Genomic DNA, 18,898 nt, shown 5'->3' with positions numbered 1-18,898 from the left:
TGTTAAAGGTTGCCAAGCTTACTCACGCTATTTCCATTTTTACTGAAGGCATCTTAATGATGAAGACAACTTTGGTTGGCATCATCAAGGTAACGGCTTTGATACTCATCCACGTGGCCTTGTAGTAATAAGACTCTTAGTTTGGATCACCAGGGTGTTTCTCCCATGGGGAACAGGGAAGGCGATTGTCGTCTTGGGTCCCTTACTATTTCACATGCAGCTCTCCATCTTCATTTTACTCGTTTGTTGATGGAGGAAGGGAGAGCATTATAATCCTGATTTTTCATCATGCCCAAGAGTTACTTAAATCTAAGAAAAATCCATTTTATTGAATTTTTTTATTAAAAACATTTTTTTTTATCATTTATTTTGAGACCGAGAGAGTGGGGAAGGGGCAGAGAGAGAGGGTGAGAGAGAGAATCCCAAATAGGCTCCGCACTGTCAGTGCAGAGCCCCATTCGGGGCTTGAACTCACAAACCATGAGATCATAACCTGAGCCAAAGTTGGATGCTTAACCCGCTGAACCACCCAGCTGCCACTTATTGAATTTTTGTAATAATGAAACAAAATAGTTCGTTTCCCTTTGGCCAAACAGCTGGCTCACTCTCTCCCACCCTTCTTTCCTTTTAGTATTTTTATATTGCATCTCAGGTGCAGAGAGCTGAGCTGATCCTAACCCATCGTCATTGTCTGGCCATTGTCCTCACTGATGCGTGCTCGTTCCTCTCTTCATCCTTTCTTTCTCATCTGGACACCCATTCCCATTTCCATCCCCAATAGCACCTGCTCTATATGTTTGATTTCTGCCCCTAAAGAGGCAAGTAATCCCGTATTTTAAACATGAGGTGTTACTTCATGTGTGCATGTGTTTGATTTGTCTACATCATATTGTACTCTAAGGCTCATTCTTTTTTCCGACTCTTCTCGCTAGTTACTACTTTTGAAATTTGTTTGTATTGCTGTGGGTTGGGCAGTTGGTTACTTCTTACTGCTGTGTAGAATTATACATTTTGCTTAACCATTCCCCGAGACCCAGACACCTATGTTGTCATTTTCACTTCAACGCTCCCCATTATCATGAGCATCTCTGAACATGTCCCTGCTGTAGGGCCTGTGTCTGAAATCTGCCTCCCCAGGTCTGGGTCACTAGGTCTTAGGGTGTATTTATACTTAATTTCTCTCAGTACTGCCAGATTGCCTTCTGAAATGACTGTTTCTCTGGTGTCTGTCCACATTTTTGACAATATGTGTTACTATCTATGTTTTAGTTTTTGCTCCCCAAAGAGTATCAAGTGTTATCTCCATACTATTTTAATTTGTAATCCTATGATGACTAGAGATGTGCCCATTCACAGAGTTCATGGTGCTTGTATTTCTTTTTCATTTATCAGACATCAGTAGAATCTATATATTTCTGATTTTTAGTTTAAAAAATGTGTCTGTTGAATTGCCAGATTAACACTTATGTTAATAAAATCCAAGAAAACCTAAATAGAAATGAAACTTTAGTGTATGGTTTCTGGATGTGTGCTGAAATACCATTGTACTCCTAGAATATTCACAGAACCCACTGAACATCCTTTAGACCTGATGCCAGTTTAATTCAGTTGATATGCAAAGAGTATACATGGAGGTAGTCACTTCTTACTAATCCATAAAGTGGTGATAAATCCTGGGACCAGATTAAGCATCTTACATGCAAAATGACCAGCACAGAAAGGGTATAATAAAACCTCATAATTAACAATAACTATTAAAAGAGAACCTGCTTACGAAAAAGGCAGATCTTTTGCTACAGTCTTTCAGATGAGAGCCAGGGAGAATATCATCTTGACCATATTCAACCCAGTAGACTTTCTCTGCCAGTCTAACAGTTCGGCTTTCGGTAACAGATCCGGTGGCCCTCACAAGTCTTCAGCCAACTAATGTTAAGCATCTATTTCAGACATTTATAAAATGTGTAAGTGTCCTTTAATCCATATGACGTAAAACAAGTGAGATATACACAGAGATGTATGTATAGATGTTCATTGTCAGAGGTAGCCATACAAAAAAAGAATAGAAATAATCTAAGCATTTATCAGTGAGAGAATGGCTGAATATATCATGGTGTGTTCCTACTGGAGATTGTTTGGCTGCCGTTCAAAAAGCTTTTACCACTCGGAGCGCCTGGGTGGTTAGCCTCTGACTTCGGCTCAGGCCACGATCTCACAGTTCGTGGGTTTGAGCCCCGCATCAGGCTCTGTGCTGACAGCTCAGAGCCTGGAGCCTGCTTCGGATTCTGGGTCTCCCTCTCTCTCTGCCCCTCCCCCACTCGCACTCTGTCTCTGTCTCTCAAAAAGAAATAAAAGTTAAAAAAAGCTTTTACCACCAAAAGATTTCTAAAATTTAAAGTGGAAAAAGCAAATTGCAGAACAGTGTGTGTCTGTGTGTGTGTGTGTGTGTGTGTGTGTGTGTGCATACGTATTATGGTCCCATTTAGACTTTTTAAATTAACTATGTATTGAGGACAATATTTATGTGTAGAAATTAATAGAGAAAGGTCTGGAGGATCCATGTGAAAAGGGTTAACTATTATTAACTTCAGAGGAGGGGATAGAAATGTGAGGGAAGAGGCTGTGTGCAAGGGGCATTCTCTAAGCTGCAAGCACTCTATAGATTGGTGAAAGGTTTAGAAAAATTGGAAGGACCATTTAAGACCTTTGTTTTCTTGAAAACAGTTAACTCTTTTTCACTAAATCTGTTTTTTTTTAAATAAAGAATCTTTTTTTTTAACGTTTATTTTGAGAGAGAGAGCATGCACACGTGTGTGCGTGTATGCGAGTGGCGGGGGGGCAGAGACACAGAGAGAGAGAGAGACAGAGAGAGAGAATATCTCAAGCAGGCTTGGCGCCATCAGTGCAGAGCTGATCTCAGAGCCTGAACTCACGAACCATGAGATTGTGACCTGAGCTGAAATCAACACTTGGATGCTCAACCAACTGAGCCACCCAGGTGCCCCTCACTAAATCTGTTCTTTTTTTTTTTTAATTTTTTTTTTCAACGTTTATTTTATTTTTGGGACAGAGAGAGACAGAGCATGAACGGGGGAGGGGCAGAGAGAGAGGGAGACACAGAATCAGAAACAGGCTCCAGGCTCCGAGCCATCAGCCCAGAGCCTGACGCGGGGCTCGAACTCACGGACCGCGAGATTGTGACCTGGCTGAAGTCGGACGCTTAACCGACTGTGCCACCCAGGCGCCCCTAAATCTGTTCTTTATAAGGAGTATTTCTTTGAAAACGTCATGTTACTTCTTTGATTTCTTTTTCCTCGTTGATTATATCTGGTTATAATTTACCTTTGTATTGTGAAATAGGGCACAAATACTGAAAGCTGTAGATCCAATTACATAGTTTAATGGGTTATTACAACCACCACCCAAGTCAAGAAATATAATTTCCCAGCTCCTACCCCAGGATCCTCTTGATGTGCCCTGCCCTAATCCTAGTCTCTCCATTTAGAGTTTTATTATCTAAAGTCAATCTGTGGACACTACATTTAAAAAAAAAAATACATGGGGCGCCTGGGTGGCGCAGTCGGTTAAGCGTCCGACTTCAGCCAGGTCACGATCTCGCGGTCCGTGAGTTCGAGCCCCGCGTCAGGCTCTGGGCTGATGGCTCGGAGCCTGGAGCCTGTTTCCGATTCTGTGTCTCCCTCTCTCTCTGCCCCTCCCCCGTTCATGCTCTGTCTCTCTCTGTCCCAAAAATAAATAAACAACGTTGAAAAAAAAATTAAAAAAAAAATACATTCTGTCTTTTAAGTCTTCAGGTTTCTCCTCCATTCTTTTCCTTTCTCACAGTTTATCTGGTCAGGAACCCACAGCCTCTGACTTGTTGTTTGTCCGAAGTCTGGCTTTTGCTGATTGTATAGTCATGTGTAGCTCAGCATGTTTCCCTGGCTCTTGTATTTTGTGTAACTTTCATTGCAATTGCCATTCTTAAAGTTTAAATATAATCAAACCCAGATGGAACCCATCCGTTTGTCTTTATGACTTTTAAAAGTAATGGTACTTTGCAAATTAAAAATATAAGAAACAAGTTGTAGGGAACTTCAAGGGATTATGTTAAAACTATCTGATGTTTTCTGGATTTGACAGGAGACTGTCTTTTAGGGAATAATGGATGCTTTCTCATTACAGAAAAAAGAACCAGCAAAATCAGCTTATAGAGGTAGATAGCAGATTTGCCTTCCTGTTTTATCTCCCTAATTACAAACAGCATTCCAAGAATGCTGGAAGAAAAGAGAATTGTTAAGTCTGTCCAACCCCAAGTTTGAGCTTGTTCATGCGCATGTAGGTGGCGTCTGGAAGAAAGGCAAGGCCAGGCCGTTCATTCCCCTCTGCTCCTGGTGAGAAGAAAAGGCACTTTTTACTTTTAATGAAATGATTAAAATGAGAGAGGCACTTTAAAATTCTTCATACCCACCATCTTTGGGATGTCATGTTGTAAAATTACCATCATGCATTTTACGGAGGCCAGCTGAGTCCTAAAGAGGTGACAGGTTCCACAATTCTGTCCAAGCTGCACAAGATCAAAGAGACGGGAAAGGAGAAAAGTCCCAATCATTGGGAAATGGGGTGGGAAAGTGCTTCCCTGCAGATTCCAGAAACTGTCTTTCCTTTGGATTTCGTCATGGCTGAACTTGTCCTCACGGCCATTTTTTGCTTTTTGATTTGCACGTAGGTGGATCCAAAACAGTTGCTGGAAGATGGAATAAGAAAGGAGCTAGTTAAACGTGTTGCTTTTGCTCTTCATAAGGGACTGATCTTCAACCCCCGAGCCAAGGTACCAGATGACCAAGTGGGTCTGTCCTTTCTCTCTGCCCAGCTTGCAGAACTGTCGCGAACAGCACCTTTCCTCCTAACACATACCTGATATATGATGGTCAGCGCAATACACTGATGTGTTTTTTGATCCTATGTTGTAATCCTTTCTTATGATAAGAAAATCCTTACCAAAACCAGCCCTTTCCTTCACTTGTTGACCCCCCAATTTAAGAATTGAACGGATATCTGTGATTCAGGGTCACTTCTTAAAAGAATTTCTTAACCCTAAAGCAGATCGGGACTATAAAGCCTGCAATTTTTTTTTTTTTTAATTTTTTGAATGTTTATTATTTGAGAGAGAGACAGAGACAGAGAGCAAGCAGGAGAGGGGCAGAGAGAGAGGGAGGCACAGAATCCGAAGCAGGCTCCAGGCCCTGAGCTGTCAGCACAGAGCCTGATGCGGGGCTCGAACCCACAGACCACGAGATCATGACCTGAGCTGAAGTCAGCACCCAACCGACTGAGCCACTGAGGTGCCCCTGGCCTGTAATTTTTTATTTGCCTTGACCTAACAGATCATTTTTCTCAGGAGGAAAACAAAAATGGGCCTAAAACTTGTATCTAGGGTTCTTTTCACTCCAGTTATTTCAATTTAAAATATTTCAAGTATTTGAAGGCTGGATGTATTCATCAAATGACCATGAGAGAAATCATCAACGTTCACTTTCCATATTCTTTTGTGTGAGACTCCCCTCCCAAATGAATGAAACCTCTTCTTTGCTGAATGTCTGACATAAGTTGCCACTCATGCTGGATGAGGTAGGAAATGGGTATTTCCCCAAAGCTCTCTTAAACTCTCACTGTGTTTTAGAGAGGGGTCTTATTTAAAGTCTAATGTAGATATTAGTGGTTGACAGTCTACCCCAGTGTAATAGACTTGTGTTTCCTCTTTTGCACAGCCAAGTGAGTTGATGCCCAAGCTGAAAGAGTTGGGGGCTACCATGGATGGATTCCATCGCTCTTTTGAGTACATACAGGACTACGTCAACATTTATGGTCTGAAGATTTGGCAGGAAGAAGTTTCTCGTATTATAAATTATAATGTGGAACAAGAGTGTAATAACTTCTTGAGAACAAAGGTATCTAATTAAATTGTAAAATTCTGGACCGTATTTGTTATTCAGACATTTAAAATACATGCCCTGAACCTCAGAAATAGCAATAAGAAAATTTATTTAAATAGTTACTAAAAATCGGTTAGCATTAGATAGTCACAGATCCCTTCAGAGTACATTCAGGAGCCGTGAGGGTTCCAGAAAAGTTTATAGGACACCTGACCTCCAAGAGTTTACCGTCCTAACGGGGAGGGAGATGTAATTAAATGGCCACAGAATGAAGCTGTTGTAAATGTCATAACTCCCGTGATCAAGAGTTCAGAAGGCTTGATCAAGGAGTTCAGTGTGCCTGATCGGAGTATGCACATAACAGCAGAATTGCTGGGTCATGTGGCAGTTCTATGTTTACCTTACGGATGAACCACCAGACCATTTTCCACAGCACCTGCAGCATTTTTCATTCTTTCCAGCAGCATCTGAGGGTTCTCATTTCTCCATATCCTTGCCAACGCTTCTTGTTTTGCTTTTTTAACAAAATTCTAGACGTCCCCGTAGGGGTGAAAGGGTATCTCATTGTGGCTTTGATTTGCATTTCCCTGGTGGCTAATGATGTTGGGCATCTTTTCGTGTGCTCATTCACCATTTGGATGTCTTCTTTGGGGAAATGTCTACTGAAGTCCTTTGCCTATTTTTTAATTGGGTCGTGTGAACACCAGATTCTTAAGTGTCATGGCTGAGAAGTTTGATTTTTAGTCAGTAGTTGACAAGGAGTAAGTTTTTGATTAGGGAACCGACGTGATTCAGGTGATGTTTTTGAAGGATTAAGCATCTTCCAGCCTTGTGATATTTTGGAATCTTATTATCATGTCGATGCCTGTTAACCTAGAAGACAAAAAGCCAGAAATTCCCATCTCTCTTCTAACTTCTCCTCAGTCACTTCCCTTTTCACAAATATTTCTTCTTTTATAAATGTTACATGTAGCATTTCTCGGGGGCTATTACCCCAGTTTTAAGTTTTTTTCTTCCAAACCAAAGAGCATTTATTGTCACTGTTTATGCAACATCATATTTGTAAAACTAGGTAGAAAAAAGAATAACTGGTTATCTTATCAAAGACGTACGGTTGACCCTTGAGTAGCACGGATTTAAGCTGCATGGGTTCATTTTGAGCTGCAGGGGTCCATTTGTACACTGGTTTTTCCCAATAGATACAGTACAGTACTATAAAATGTATTTTCTCTTCCTTATGATTTTCTTAACATTTTTCTCTAGCTTGTGTTTTAGAAATACAGTGTATAATCCAATTTAACATGCAAAATATATGGTAATGGACTATGTTATTGATAAGGCTTTTCTGGTCAACTGTAGGCTATTAGTAGTTAAGTGTTAGGTGACTCAAAAGTTGTATGTGGATTTTCAACCTTGTGTGGGTCAGCGCCCTAGCCCCTGTGTTGTGCAAGGGCCCACTGTACTAAATGTTCATGGTTTTGTTTTGTTTTGTTTCTAGATTCAGGACTGGCAGAGTATGTACCAGTCTACTCATATCCCAATACCAAAGTTTACCCCTGTGGACGAGTCTGTAACATTTATTGGTCGACTCTGCAGAGAAATCTTGAGGATCACAGACCCAAAGTAGGTGTATCTAAATTCCACTGGGCCTTGAACACTGTGGACAATAGAAGTCTCTGAACATCTTCCTCAGATCACACCCTTGTTCCTACTACACTTGGATCTAGTGGGTTTATTAGAGTCACTTTTTTTGAGACTGGGTATTTTCTGCAGTGGGACTAAGGAGACCCCAGTCCAAGGAAATGGAGATCAAAATAACTTTCAGGTCTGTTCAGCCACCTTTTAGTTTTATGTTCTTCTCACTTTCCAGCTAACATTCTACTCACTTGGGCCTGCAGACTCCCTAGTATGTTAAAACTTTTTTTATTACGGATTTGCTCATCTGTACCTGTAACTGTGGCACACTCCTCCATTCCAGCCACCAGGTCTTACATTTATCAGACCCTGACCTTTGGAGATTACCCCCACACCCACGCACTTGTGTAACATTTACCTTGTACACACTTTTCAGCACATTGTACGCATCCCTGATACTCGTTACAGCCATCTCTGACATAGGCATTGTTATTCTTCCCATGTTAAAGGCAAGTAACTGAGGCTTAGTAAAGCTAAGTCACTTAGTAAAGCTAAATGGTAGATCCAGAATACACACCAGCCCAATGACTCCAGGGCCCAGCTCTTGAGTGCCGTGCTGTTAAGGGCAGACTGCATAGCTTTGCATACAGTTGATCACAGTTGATGTACACAGTCACATGAGTGAACATCTCCTGTGGTCAAAACCACCCTTAAGAATATTTTAGGTGGGCACCATGGAAGACCCTTGCACACTCCTTCCCTCATTACATCTCATTTTCCTTCTCCTTCTCAGTTGAGCTTCTGATGAGGTAGTCGGTACGAAGCCCAGCTGAAGGAAGGGCCGGCTCGCGTTTTCTGTGTCCTGTCTACCCCTGTGCACATGCTCACTGAGTAGAATGGTTGGTGGGATTACCCAGGAAAAGAGGACTTCTCTTCTTTCTCTGTCCAGCTGTGCATGCATAGTTGAATTTGTGTAAGCTAAATGGCCTTATGACATGTCTCCTTTGTACAGCCTTCAAATTCTGGCTTATTTTATCTCTTCAAAATTATGCAACTTGGCACACTATATGTAAACTTCTTCCAAAAGTTACAGCATAAATGAACTTTGTCTGTGACTCATGGGCCAAAAGGAGTAAATGATCCAAAACATTTTGTAACACCTGCTTTCTGGGTACCCATGGGTGGGTCACCGAAGCCCTTCTAGAAGACTATCCACCTAATGCCATGTTAAGACTTGTAGGAAGGATTAAGCATGCTTGGGATTTCCATGTCATGTTATTGGCTTACTCATCGACATGGGGAGCCTCTCAAGTGACACATTCAGAGTGCCAGCACTGGGTGATCGAATCAGGACTCTTCGAAGCCTTAAAGTAGGATGCAGTTCTGGAAATCTTGTTCTTCCCCTTTACTTCCAAATGTAAGCTTCCTTCGCTCCCGTGCCTCATTTCTTAAAGATATGCCCTTAAAGATGTGTCTTAGAACTGCGGGCGTGTCGTCTGTGGAGTTTACTGGAATTTCAGAGGCTGGGCTTCCACCCCAGACCTGCTGAGTCAAACCCCAGGAATGGGATCTGGGCACATATTTTTAAGTGATTGAAGGTCCCCGTGCCAGCACTTGAGAACAGGAAGATGGTGGTTAAGGATACGGTGTTGGAATCAGGCCTCGCTCTGTTGTGTCGTCTGTAAAACAAGGGTCACACAGCTTATGTATTGCAGAGCCATGACGACAATGACCCCGAAGAGCACAGAACCTGACGCCAAAGAAGTGCTCAGTAAATACCATTGGTTGTTAGCATTGCCGTCCGCGCACTCCTGAGTCTGAAAGGAATCATTGGTTGGTGACCAGAACTGGGAGGAGAGACGAAACGTCTTTGTTGCCATAGCCACAGATGTTTGATAGGGCAGCAGGATTCAAAGTTCTTTTCTTATCAAAGTGGAAATGACACGAGCCTCTTACATCCCGATCTTTGGGAATTTAAGGAAAGACACCGTGGAGCGAAAACTGGGCGCTAATGCCTTCCAGCCTGACAGCCAAATCCGACCTTGGCCTCTCCGCTCAGCTCCAAACAACAGTCCAACTCAGTGGAAATGAATTAGTCCAAGCGGTGACCTGGCATAAGGCAGGAAACGGTGATTTCACTGAATTTTGCCTTCCTGGCCCATCGGGCATTCACCGTGAGATACACTGGGTGCCTGGACGCAGACGTTATTAAACGAATCACGTCATGTCATCCCTTATATCTGGTGCCCAAATCCTGTTACGTCCCCCATCTCCTCAGGATGAATTCTGAGCTGCTTTGGGGTTTTGAGTTTTTTGTCTTTCCTTTAGAATGACATGTCACATTGACCAGCTGAACACTTGGTATGATATGAAGACTCACCAAGAAGTGACCAGCAGCCGGCTCTTCTCAGAAATCCAGACCACCTTGGGGACTTTCGGTCTGAACGGGTTAGACAGGCTTCTGTGCTTTATGATTGTCAAAGAGCTACAGGTGAGCCTTTCGGCCTTCATGCATGGTTCCTGCTACCCTGGGAGAGATTTAACTTTTCTTTCATGCTTTCCTATCCTGACATGAGGCACACACATACATGCTTCTTGTCAGGTAGATAAGAATTGAGAATAAACTAGAATTTCCTTGGCCAACACACTAGTTTTTTGGGTGGGCCGGTTTTGGGAGTTTCATGTGAGGAAGTTGAGACTCTCTTTGAAACCAACAACTCCTCCGAGCAAGGGGTATTTCTAACAGGACCTAGAAGTTGCCATTTCCCTGTCATCCTTTATAACATTTTATGACTTAGCCCAGGCTGTGTTCCATATACATTTGAGTTCATTGGAGTGTTGTTCATTTTGTTCATTATGTTTGGTTCTTCTGTTGTGTCTTCGTGTTTTAGAATTTCCTCAGTATGTTTCAGAAAATTATCCTGAGAGACAGAACTGTGCAGGATACCTTGAAAACCCTTATGAATGCTGTCAGCCCCCTAAAAAGCATAGTGGGTAAGTGTTCTGAAACCAGTCTGAGATGAAGGTAACACTAGCTTTTCCAGATTTACTAAATAGAAAATTTTATTTTCACCTTTCAGCAAATTCGAATAAAATTTATCTTTCCGCCATTGCCAAAACACAGAAGATTTGGACAGCTTATCTCGAGGCTATAATGAAGGTATGTTATGGGAGAGAGGGTGATCATCAGTACTGTATTTTTTCAACTATTATCTTCTTGTAACTTTGTCACCCAAAGAAAGCTACTCTTCTTTCTTGCGTCATCAAAGCAAAAATACAACACTTCAGTTTATCATTATTTCTAAGTTCATTTGTCCTTTATCTTCCTTTCTGGGCTGTTCTCGAGTATGTTTTCATTTATGTGGCCCATCGTTTTGCTTAACCTGAAGAAGCAGTTTCTTTCTGGAACGACCTGGAGCAAGAAGTGCTTTCACACTAGGAGATGGAAACCTTCCTCCCTCAGGGGTGCTCCGTCCTGAGGTGTGACAGGTTTATTTACTGAGCGGCTCTGTCAGTGTCTAGCCCTGGTCCTCTCCAAGTAGGTGCTAGAACAGGACATTTGCCTCTCTCCCCTCTTGTGTCCGCACAGATGTTACAAAGCCAAGTTCTCTAGGACACAAGTTATCCTTACACCCTGCAGAGAACACCGGGTCTTTGGAAACGAGTAAGAAAGTGAGGTGAAGAGATTAACATGGCGGATGGAAATCCAAGTCACTTTAGGAGTCGCTCATCTGTGCTCCTGCCTTCACGCTGTGGCATTGGCTTTGCGTGTTCCGCGTGTCTTTCTCTCATCACATGATGATCCAAGACCTTCAGCAACGCTTTGTCGAACACTCACGTGCAAATCATTGTCACGTGCTACGAGACAGAGTTGAAGGAAACGCTAGCTGCCCCCCTCAGAAAGCCTACGTACTGTCTCGTAGGAAAGAGGAGGCTTCCTGGTGGAAAACTAATCTGTGGTTACAGACATCACCTACCACAGGAAAAGTGTAGGCTGCTGTGGGAATTTGCGGAAGTTCCATTCTCTTGTTCCCAATTCTGTTAGTTGTTCGTTGAGACAGTACTCGTGGTGCCGCAGCCAAATTCACAATATATTTCCCATAATTGCAGTGAAAAAAAATGTGTTTTAATTTGGAAACTTAGATTAAGTAACACACAGAGCCTCTGGCTCTGCTGGATGACCTCTTGTTCCATGTCTGGACGTCCCTTAGCCACGTGATGTCCAGGTATTGAGAGCTTCTCAGGCTAAGTTTCTAATTGCTGGAAAGCTTTCAGGAGGAATGGAGAATTACCTGAGGCCGGACAGGCCTGAGTCTCACCTCCGTGGGAGGGTGAGGGAGGTTGCAGGGATGCGTCAGAGAGGTTCCCTAGTGGCTCTTACAGACCTCTGTGAGTCGTAATTGCTGGTCCTTCAGTAATCACCCAAGTATTTCGGCAAGTCAGTGCTCTTTACATAAAGCCCTCAAAGGACCAATTTGTCCTTTTGTCTTTTGGTGATCTGGAACAGTGATGGAGATATTCTGCACTGTTTGCTGGTAGCCATTGGCCCCATGTAGGTACTGAGCGCTTAAGACATGGCTTGTGGGAGTGAGGAACTGAATTTTAAATTTTATTCATTTAAATCCGTTTAAATTTAAATAGTCGTATGCGGTTGTGGCTGCCCTATCCGTGCAACTCTAGAGAAACGGAGAAAGATGACAACCCAAAGATCTCTCTAGATAGGTAGATAGCATCACCTCCCAGGCTCCTTAGTCTCTCCAGAATCTCCTTAAAGGCTTGTAGTAGGTGAGCACCGAAGAGAAAATGTTGGTCACTGAGATTCAATATTTAAATAAGTTAGGTTAAACTGCCTTTACTTCTGTTTCCATTTCTAGATTGGTATTTTCAAGGGAATCCTGGACATAGAGTAGAATTAAGAGGGAATTACGTGGCAGAGCAGGGGTGTGGGGGGCACCTGAGTGGCTCAGTCGGTTAAACATCCAACTTCGGCTCAGTCGTGATTTCATGGTTCGTGAGTTCGAGCCTCATTTCAGACTTTGTGCTGACGGCTCAGAGCCTGGAGCCTGCTTTAGAGTCTGTGTTCCCATCTCTCTCTGCACCTCCCCTGCTCACACTCTCTCGTTCTCTCTGTCAACAATAAACATTAAAAAGAAGGAATTACATGGGGCAGATCAAAGTTGAAGGGACATTTTTGAGTGGCCTGATGGGAACCCACTGTCTTCTTGGCCTTGCCCTATTCTAATTTTTAAATAATAGTATTTTTCTATTTCTAAAGGTTTCTTATAAAAACATTTTTTGGATTTTATTTTTTTCATGTAAGTAGAATAATAATCTAGTAAGAATAGTGGCCAAAAGTAATACATCTGAGGCCATTTAACGCTTTTAACTGTTATGAGCTCCATTTATCTAAATATCTTTTCTTTGCTCTTCGGGAAGGCCCCTCTTTTTTTCTTAACCTTTCTCTGCTGCCAACCACTCAGAGGAAATGTGTCTATTCCTCCCTCACTGTTGCTAACATTGTAAAACACCTTCCCCCTATTCCTCCTCCTCTCTCTCTCTCTTGCTAATCTTTTGGGGATAGCTTCCCTAGAACAGACAAGAAGGAATTCACTGGCACAGAAAGTTACAGTCTGCTTTTGACTTCCTGATGCCAACAACTGGGACTTTGTTGGAATGATGTGAACTCCGCCCCAGACCTGACCAGAGGTACTTTCCCGTCACCTGGCAGGGGTCCTAGACGTCTCCGCGTATCGCTTATGCTCATCGCTACTCGGAAATTACATGCTTGACCCACCACGCTAACATAATTCTGTATCACAGATCTCTTCTTTGAATAGTTTGAGAATTACACTTGGTTACAGCTGGCTGCCATTGTTATCCTTCATGTTTTATTTTGCACATTTAAAAGAATTATTCTGGGGCGCCTGGGTGGCTCAGTCACCTCAGCGTCTGACTTCGGTTCAGGTCATGATCTTAAAGGTTTGTGGGTTTGAGCCCCACGTTGGGCTCTGTGCTGACAGCTTGGAGCCTGGAGCCTGCCTCTCTCTGCCTCCCCCCTGCCATCCCCTGCTCATGCTCTGTCTCTGTCTCTTAAAAAATAAATAATAAACATTAAAAAAAAAAAGAATTATTTTTGGACTGTGTCAGTAGGCTTCCCCAGATTCCCAGAGAGGTCCAGGATACCAAAAAAAAAAAAAAAAAAAAAAAAAAAAATGGTTAGGAACCCATGGATGAGGGCTTATCGTTGTTAGAAGGGCCTTTTTGGAAAATTTATGTAAGTTATTTTATAACCCAGAAGATTATGTGAACTGTAATCCTAGGTGACGCAGATAGGTTTATATTCACCAAATTTTAGGATAACGGAGTACAATGGCATCCTTAGGACTCCAGAAAGTTCAGTTTAGGACAAATAAAGGAAGGAGGGCTTCTCATTCGCAATTACTAAGCTTGGAGAACTTATTGCAAAAGGTCGTAAATAGAGCTTCAATACAGACACCTTTTTGATACATGAACAACGGAACGTTAATGGGTCACTTTGTAAAATATCGGACTTTGGGGATAGTTGAGGTTGGCGTATAGGCGTCTGTCCACACATCCCCTGCAGGGTTCCTTATGCTCCGTCAAGGATGACGCTGGTCTTCACCGGGGAGCCAGTCCAGTCCTGTGGAATGTTGTCATCCTTCCAGTCAAAACTTGTCGTCTTTGTGTTGCCTCCTTGCCGTCCCTTTGCAGCGTGGCGTGTTCCACCTGTTCTTCCTCTTCCTCGTTCACAGGTGGGGCAGATGCAGATTCTGAGACAGCAGATTGCCAACGAGTTAAATTATTCTTGTCGGTTTGACTCCAAACATCTGGCAGCTGCTCTGGAGAATCTCAATAAGTAAGTGCCAGCGTTGGAAACAGCCATCCGTGGGCCCGGATTGTTCGTTATCGGTTAGCGCCCCAGTTTCTTCAGTACGTACTCTTTTACGTTCTTTTGGGGTAAGGAGGCTGTCTGCCCCTATGGCCTTCCTTCCCAGGGAAGACAGAATCGAACCCGTCTTTGTAAGCCTCCTCCCTCAGTCTTGTCTCTTGGTCTCAGTCTCTTTCTCTCTCTCTCTCTCTTACTCGCTATTGATGGATTTCATTTATTCAGCCAACGTTTACTGATCACTTAGTACACATCAGACCTTGTGCTAAATACTTGCACAGTTTGAGAAAGCAGTTATTACCAAATGCACAGCTGGATCTCCACAGGACTAGGTCACTGATCATCCGGAGGGCAATTAGAAGTGTGTTAGTTACCAGCAGTGGCCGTGGGCACACATCCTGGAGTGCAGTCACATCCTCCACCTCACCAGCAACCTGCTCTCATTTCCAGCCTCTACTTAAAAATAAACATCTGGGGGGGGGGGGGCCTGGGTGGCTCAGTCGGTTGAGCGGCCGACTTCGGCTCGGGTCACGATCTCGCAGTCTGTGAGTTCGAGCCCCGCGTCAGGCTCTGTGCTGACAGCTCGGAGCCTGGAGCCTGTTTCGGATTCTGTGTCTCCCTCTCTCTGCCCCTCCCCCGTTCATGCTCTGTCTCTCTCTGTCTCAAAAATAAATAAACATTAAAAAAATTCAAAAAAAAAAAATAATAAACATCTAGGGGAGCCTGGATGGCTCAGTTGAGTCGGTTGAGCATCTGACTTGATTTTGGCTCAGGTCATGATCCCAGAGTCGTGGGATAGAGCCCTATGTCAGTCTCTGCACTAAGCGTGGAGCCTTCTTGGGATTCTGTCTTGGGCTCCCTCTGCCCCTCTCCCCCACTCATGCATGTGTGCTCTCCATAAAATTAAAACAAACTTTTTTTTAATAATAAATAAATAACTCAGTGCTTTTGACAAAGCAGGTATTGAAAACAGTTCAGTCAGTTCAGAAAAATTGGAACAGTGAGGGTCACCTGGGAGGCTCAGTCAGTTGAGTGGGCCAACTTCAGCTTAGGTCGTGATCTCACAGTTTGTGGGTTCGAGCCCCACATCGTGCTTGCCGCCATCAGCCTGTCAGCACGGAGCCTGCTTCAGATCTTCTGCCCTCCTCTCTCTGCCCCTCCCCTGCTCACGCTCTGTCAAACATTAAAGAATAAGAAACAAAATTCTTTCTAATCAAAAAAGTTGGAACAGTAAAAGCATTTGATTTGGGTTAACTCCAAAAGATAAAACAATACTAGGTCAAATTTTCCACCTATAACCAGTCACAGGTACAGAAATTGAGAACGGGAAGGATCAAGCCTTCGTTTTACGGATCAGAAAACTGAGGCCCCGAAAGATGACGTCATAGCCCGTACTGACTGCTACGTGAATTGCGTTCATCGCTGACATTTATCCCTGCTTCCTGTTGTTTTGTGTCTCTCCTCTAGGGCTCTCCTAGCAGACATCGAAGCCCACTATCAAGACCCTTCACTTCCTTACCCCAAAGAAGACAACACACTCTTGTATGAGATCACAGCCTACCTGGAGGCAGCCGGCATCCACAACCCACTGAATAAGGTCAACGATGAAAATAAGGAACAGAGTGGTGGGAGGCGCATGGTACCGAGGGGGGCTCGGCCCGGATAGCAGGTCACTTGCTAAAATATTGGGAGAACCTGGGTGCCAATCCCGGAACCTCCCTTCTCTTAAGCCCTCACTCTTCCTGAGTTTCAATCTCCCACGAGTAACAGGAGAATCACACCTTCCCTGCCTGATAGGGGCCGTGGGAATCGAGAGACACGGTGTTTGCCGCAGTTCCTTGAAAAGTGAGAAGTACTCTGTCTGTGGGAGATCAGTTTTAGGTTTGTCCGGGGTTGGGGATTTGAATTGCTGCTAAATGATGGCATTGATCCTTGATGCCCAAACACGCTTCCCTCCGTGGCTGATAGTAATCACAGCCATCATCTGGGGGCCACGGACGCTTTTTTGTACTTCTAGTTTCCAGAAACCTCTGAGAGCTGAAAGTCTTTTCACAAGTTGGTGCCAGATCTCATTTGGTGGCAAAACTTGTCCCGAACTAACATGAGGCTGTTTATGCTTCTGTGAATATTCATGTTTTGATGCAGAAATACTGATGACTTCGGTGGTAAGGTGTTACCTTCACCCCTTATTACTTCTCTAAAATCTGTAAAATCTATATGATCCCCCCGGGCTTGGATGAAAGATCATGAGCCTGAATAGCAGCTGACATTTTTTTTTTTTTTGAGTGCTCACCACGTGCCAAGCACTGCGAACCCCGACCGTGGGTGATGTCACTCCATCTCAGCAGCTCCACGAAACGTGCCGTGGTTGGGTGAGGAACTTGAGGCCGAGAGGCTGATGACCTCACCGGGGCTCCACTGTAGCAGAGCCAGCCAGTTGGAGCAGAGCTGGGGCTGCTGGCCAGAGTGCCACGCCGCCTCCCAGGGCCGTGAGGGAAGCAGGGAGACAGCGGGATCTGCCCTGACTGTACCCGCTGCACAAGACCTGGTGGGGGGCGGGGGGGCGGAGACTGCTCTGTGACATTGCACAAGGGAAAGCGAATGACACAGGAGGCATTTGCTTGCTTTCTACTTACTTAATACCACTCGCTGGCTGGGTGGATCTTCTTTCCTTCTTTCCTCCTGCCCAGCCCTTTCCCTCCCTCCCCCCTCCCTCCCCCCCTCCCTCCCCCCCTCTGCCCTTCCCTACAGCTCTCCGTTGAATTTGTGCATTTTGCTTTCATCACACTTTCCCCTCTCCGCTTGTTTCTTTTTTTTCTTCTTCTTCTTTATTTTCATTTTATTTTTTTAATTTTAACTTGTTTTATTTTTTATTTTTTTTAAAATTTACATCCAAATTAATTAGCATCTAGTGCAACAGTGATTTCAGGAGTAGATTCCTTAGCGCCCCTCACCCATGTAGCCCATCCCCCCTCTCCCGTGGTTCACGACATTAAGAGGATTCCCGGGGAAAGTAACTGCTATTCTCTAGGCCAAATTGTTCCCTTCCCAGAAGGGCTGATTTTTATATAGGGATTTATGTTTGCAGGGGTCAGTGGCGTTAAATGACTCTGAAGGCGGCAAATTAACGGAACCCTCCTAGTTTTAGGTAGTCTGCAGAGCAAATTGAAATAACGTGGAAGCTTCCCGTTTGAAAATGTGCTCTGGGGTATCGCGCACGGTGAAGAGACCATCAATTTTGCTTCCCTTTCTCTTTCCAGATATACATAACAACCAAGCGCCTACCCTATTTTCCAATTGTCAACTTCCTATTTCTGATCGCGCAGTTGCCAAAACTTCAGTACAACAAGAACCTAGGTACCGTATGACATTTTTTGCCATAAGTAACAGTAACAGTGGATTCATACCTAACCAAACAGCTCTTCGTACAGAGAATGCTGCGTCACCTACGAGCCCTTTCCTTAGTTCGATGCGTGTTTGTTTTTATTTTTTAATTTTTTTTCAGTGTTTAGTTTTGAGGGAGAGAGAGACAAGAGTGTGAGCAGGGGAGGGGCAGAGAGAGAGGGAGACACAAAATCCGAAGCAGGCTCCAGGCTCCGAGCTGTCAGCACAGAGCCTGATGCGGGGCTTGAACCCACAAGCTGTGAGATCGTGACCTGATCAGTCGGACACTTAACCGACTGAGCCACCCAGGCGCCCCTTCATTGTGTGTTTATAAAGTGCATGTCTTTGGGCCTGTGAAATATGCTCCTTCGTGATGTGGACAGTGGATTTGCCTTTTTTTTTTTTAAGTTTGTTTATTTTAAAGTTTATTTATTTTGAGAGAGACAGAGACAGAGCATGAGTTGGGGAGGGGCAGAGAGAGAGGGAGACAGAGAATCCCAAGCGGGCTCCACTGTCAGCATGGGCCCGACACGGGGCTCCAACCCACAAAGCCATGAGATCATGACCTGAGTTGAAAGCAAGAGTCTGATGCTTAACGGACTGAGCCACCCAGGCACCCCTAAGTTTATTTATTTATTTTCAGAGAGAGTGAGGAAGGGACAGAGAGAATCCCAAGCAGGCTCCACACTGTCAGTGCAGAGCCAGATGTGGGGTTCGAACTCACAAACCATGAGATCATGACCTGAGCCGAAATCAAGAGTCAGACACTTAATTGACTGATCCACCCGGGTCCCCCTACAGTGGATTTACCACGAACTAAGTACGGTCCGCCTTTAATTTCCAAACATTATCCAACCTGTAAAACGTGTGGGATCTTTGCTTCTCTCCTTTCCTTAATGTTGAGGCAGCTGATCATGGTGTGAGAGAAACTTGGTTAATGTTTCCTTCTCACAACAAGTGTCCTGAGCCTCCCGTGTGTATCGGGAGCTGAGGTATGAAAAGTAACGATACGGTGAAGGGGAGAAGACCGACACCAGAATAT

The 18,898-nt window shown here is 44.0% G+C and overlaps 1 protein-coding gene across 2 annotated transcripts in view; it reads left to right on the top strand.

Annotated features, from left to right (window-relative positions):
- Window positions 1-18,898, top strand: part of WASHC5 (WASH complex subunit 5) — a 65,697-nt gene that overhangs the window by 36,116 nt on the left and 10,683 nt on the right. For both annotated transcript variants that reach the window (XM_023248200.2, XM_023248201.2), the window contains 10 exons: window positions 9-89; window positions 4,724-4,825; window positions 5,766-5,945; window positions 7,429-7,553; window positions 9,894-10,056; window positions 10,457-10,559; window positions 10,646-10,725; window positions 14,339-14,442; window positions 15,940-16,069; window positions 17,733-17,829. In XM_023248200.2, the coding sequence (XP_023103968.1) occupies window positions 9-89; window positions 4,724-4,825; window positions 5,766-5,945; window positions 7,429-7,553; window positions 9,894-10,056; window positions 10,457-10,559; window positions 10,646-10,725; window positions 14,339-14,442; window positions 15,940-16,069; window positions 17,733-17,829 (1,165 nt within the window). The remainder of the gene's footprint in view (window positions 1-8; window positions 90-4,723; window positions 4,826-5,765; window positions 5,946-7,428; window positions 7,554-9,893; window positions 10,057-10,456; window positions 10,560-10,645; window positions 10,726-14,338; window positions 14,443-15,939; window positions 16,070-17,732; window positions 17,830-18,898) is intronic.

This window comes from Felis catus, chromosome F2 (genome assembly GCF_018350175.1).
Source record: "Felis catus isolate Fca126 chromosome F2, F.catus_Fca126_mat1.0, whole genome shotgun sequence".
Taxonomy (NCBI): Eukaryota; Metazoa; Chordata; class Mammalia; order Carnivora; family Felidae; genus Felis; species Felis catus.
The sequence above is the reverse complement of the archived record's forward strand: the minus strand, read 5'-3'. Positions and strand labels throughout refer to the sequence as shown.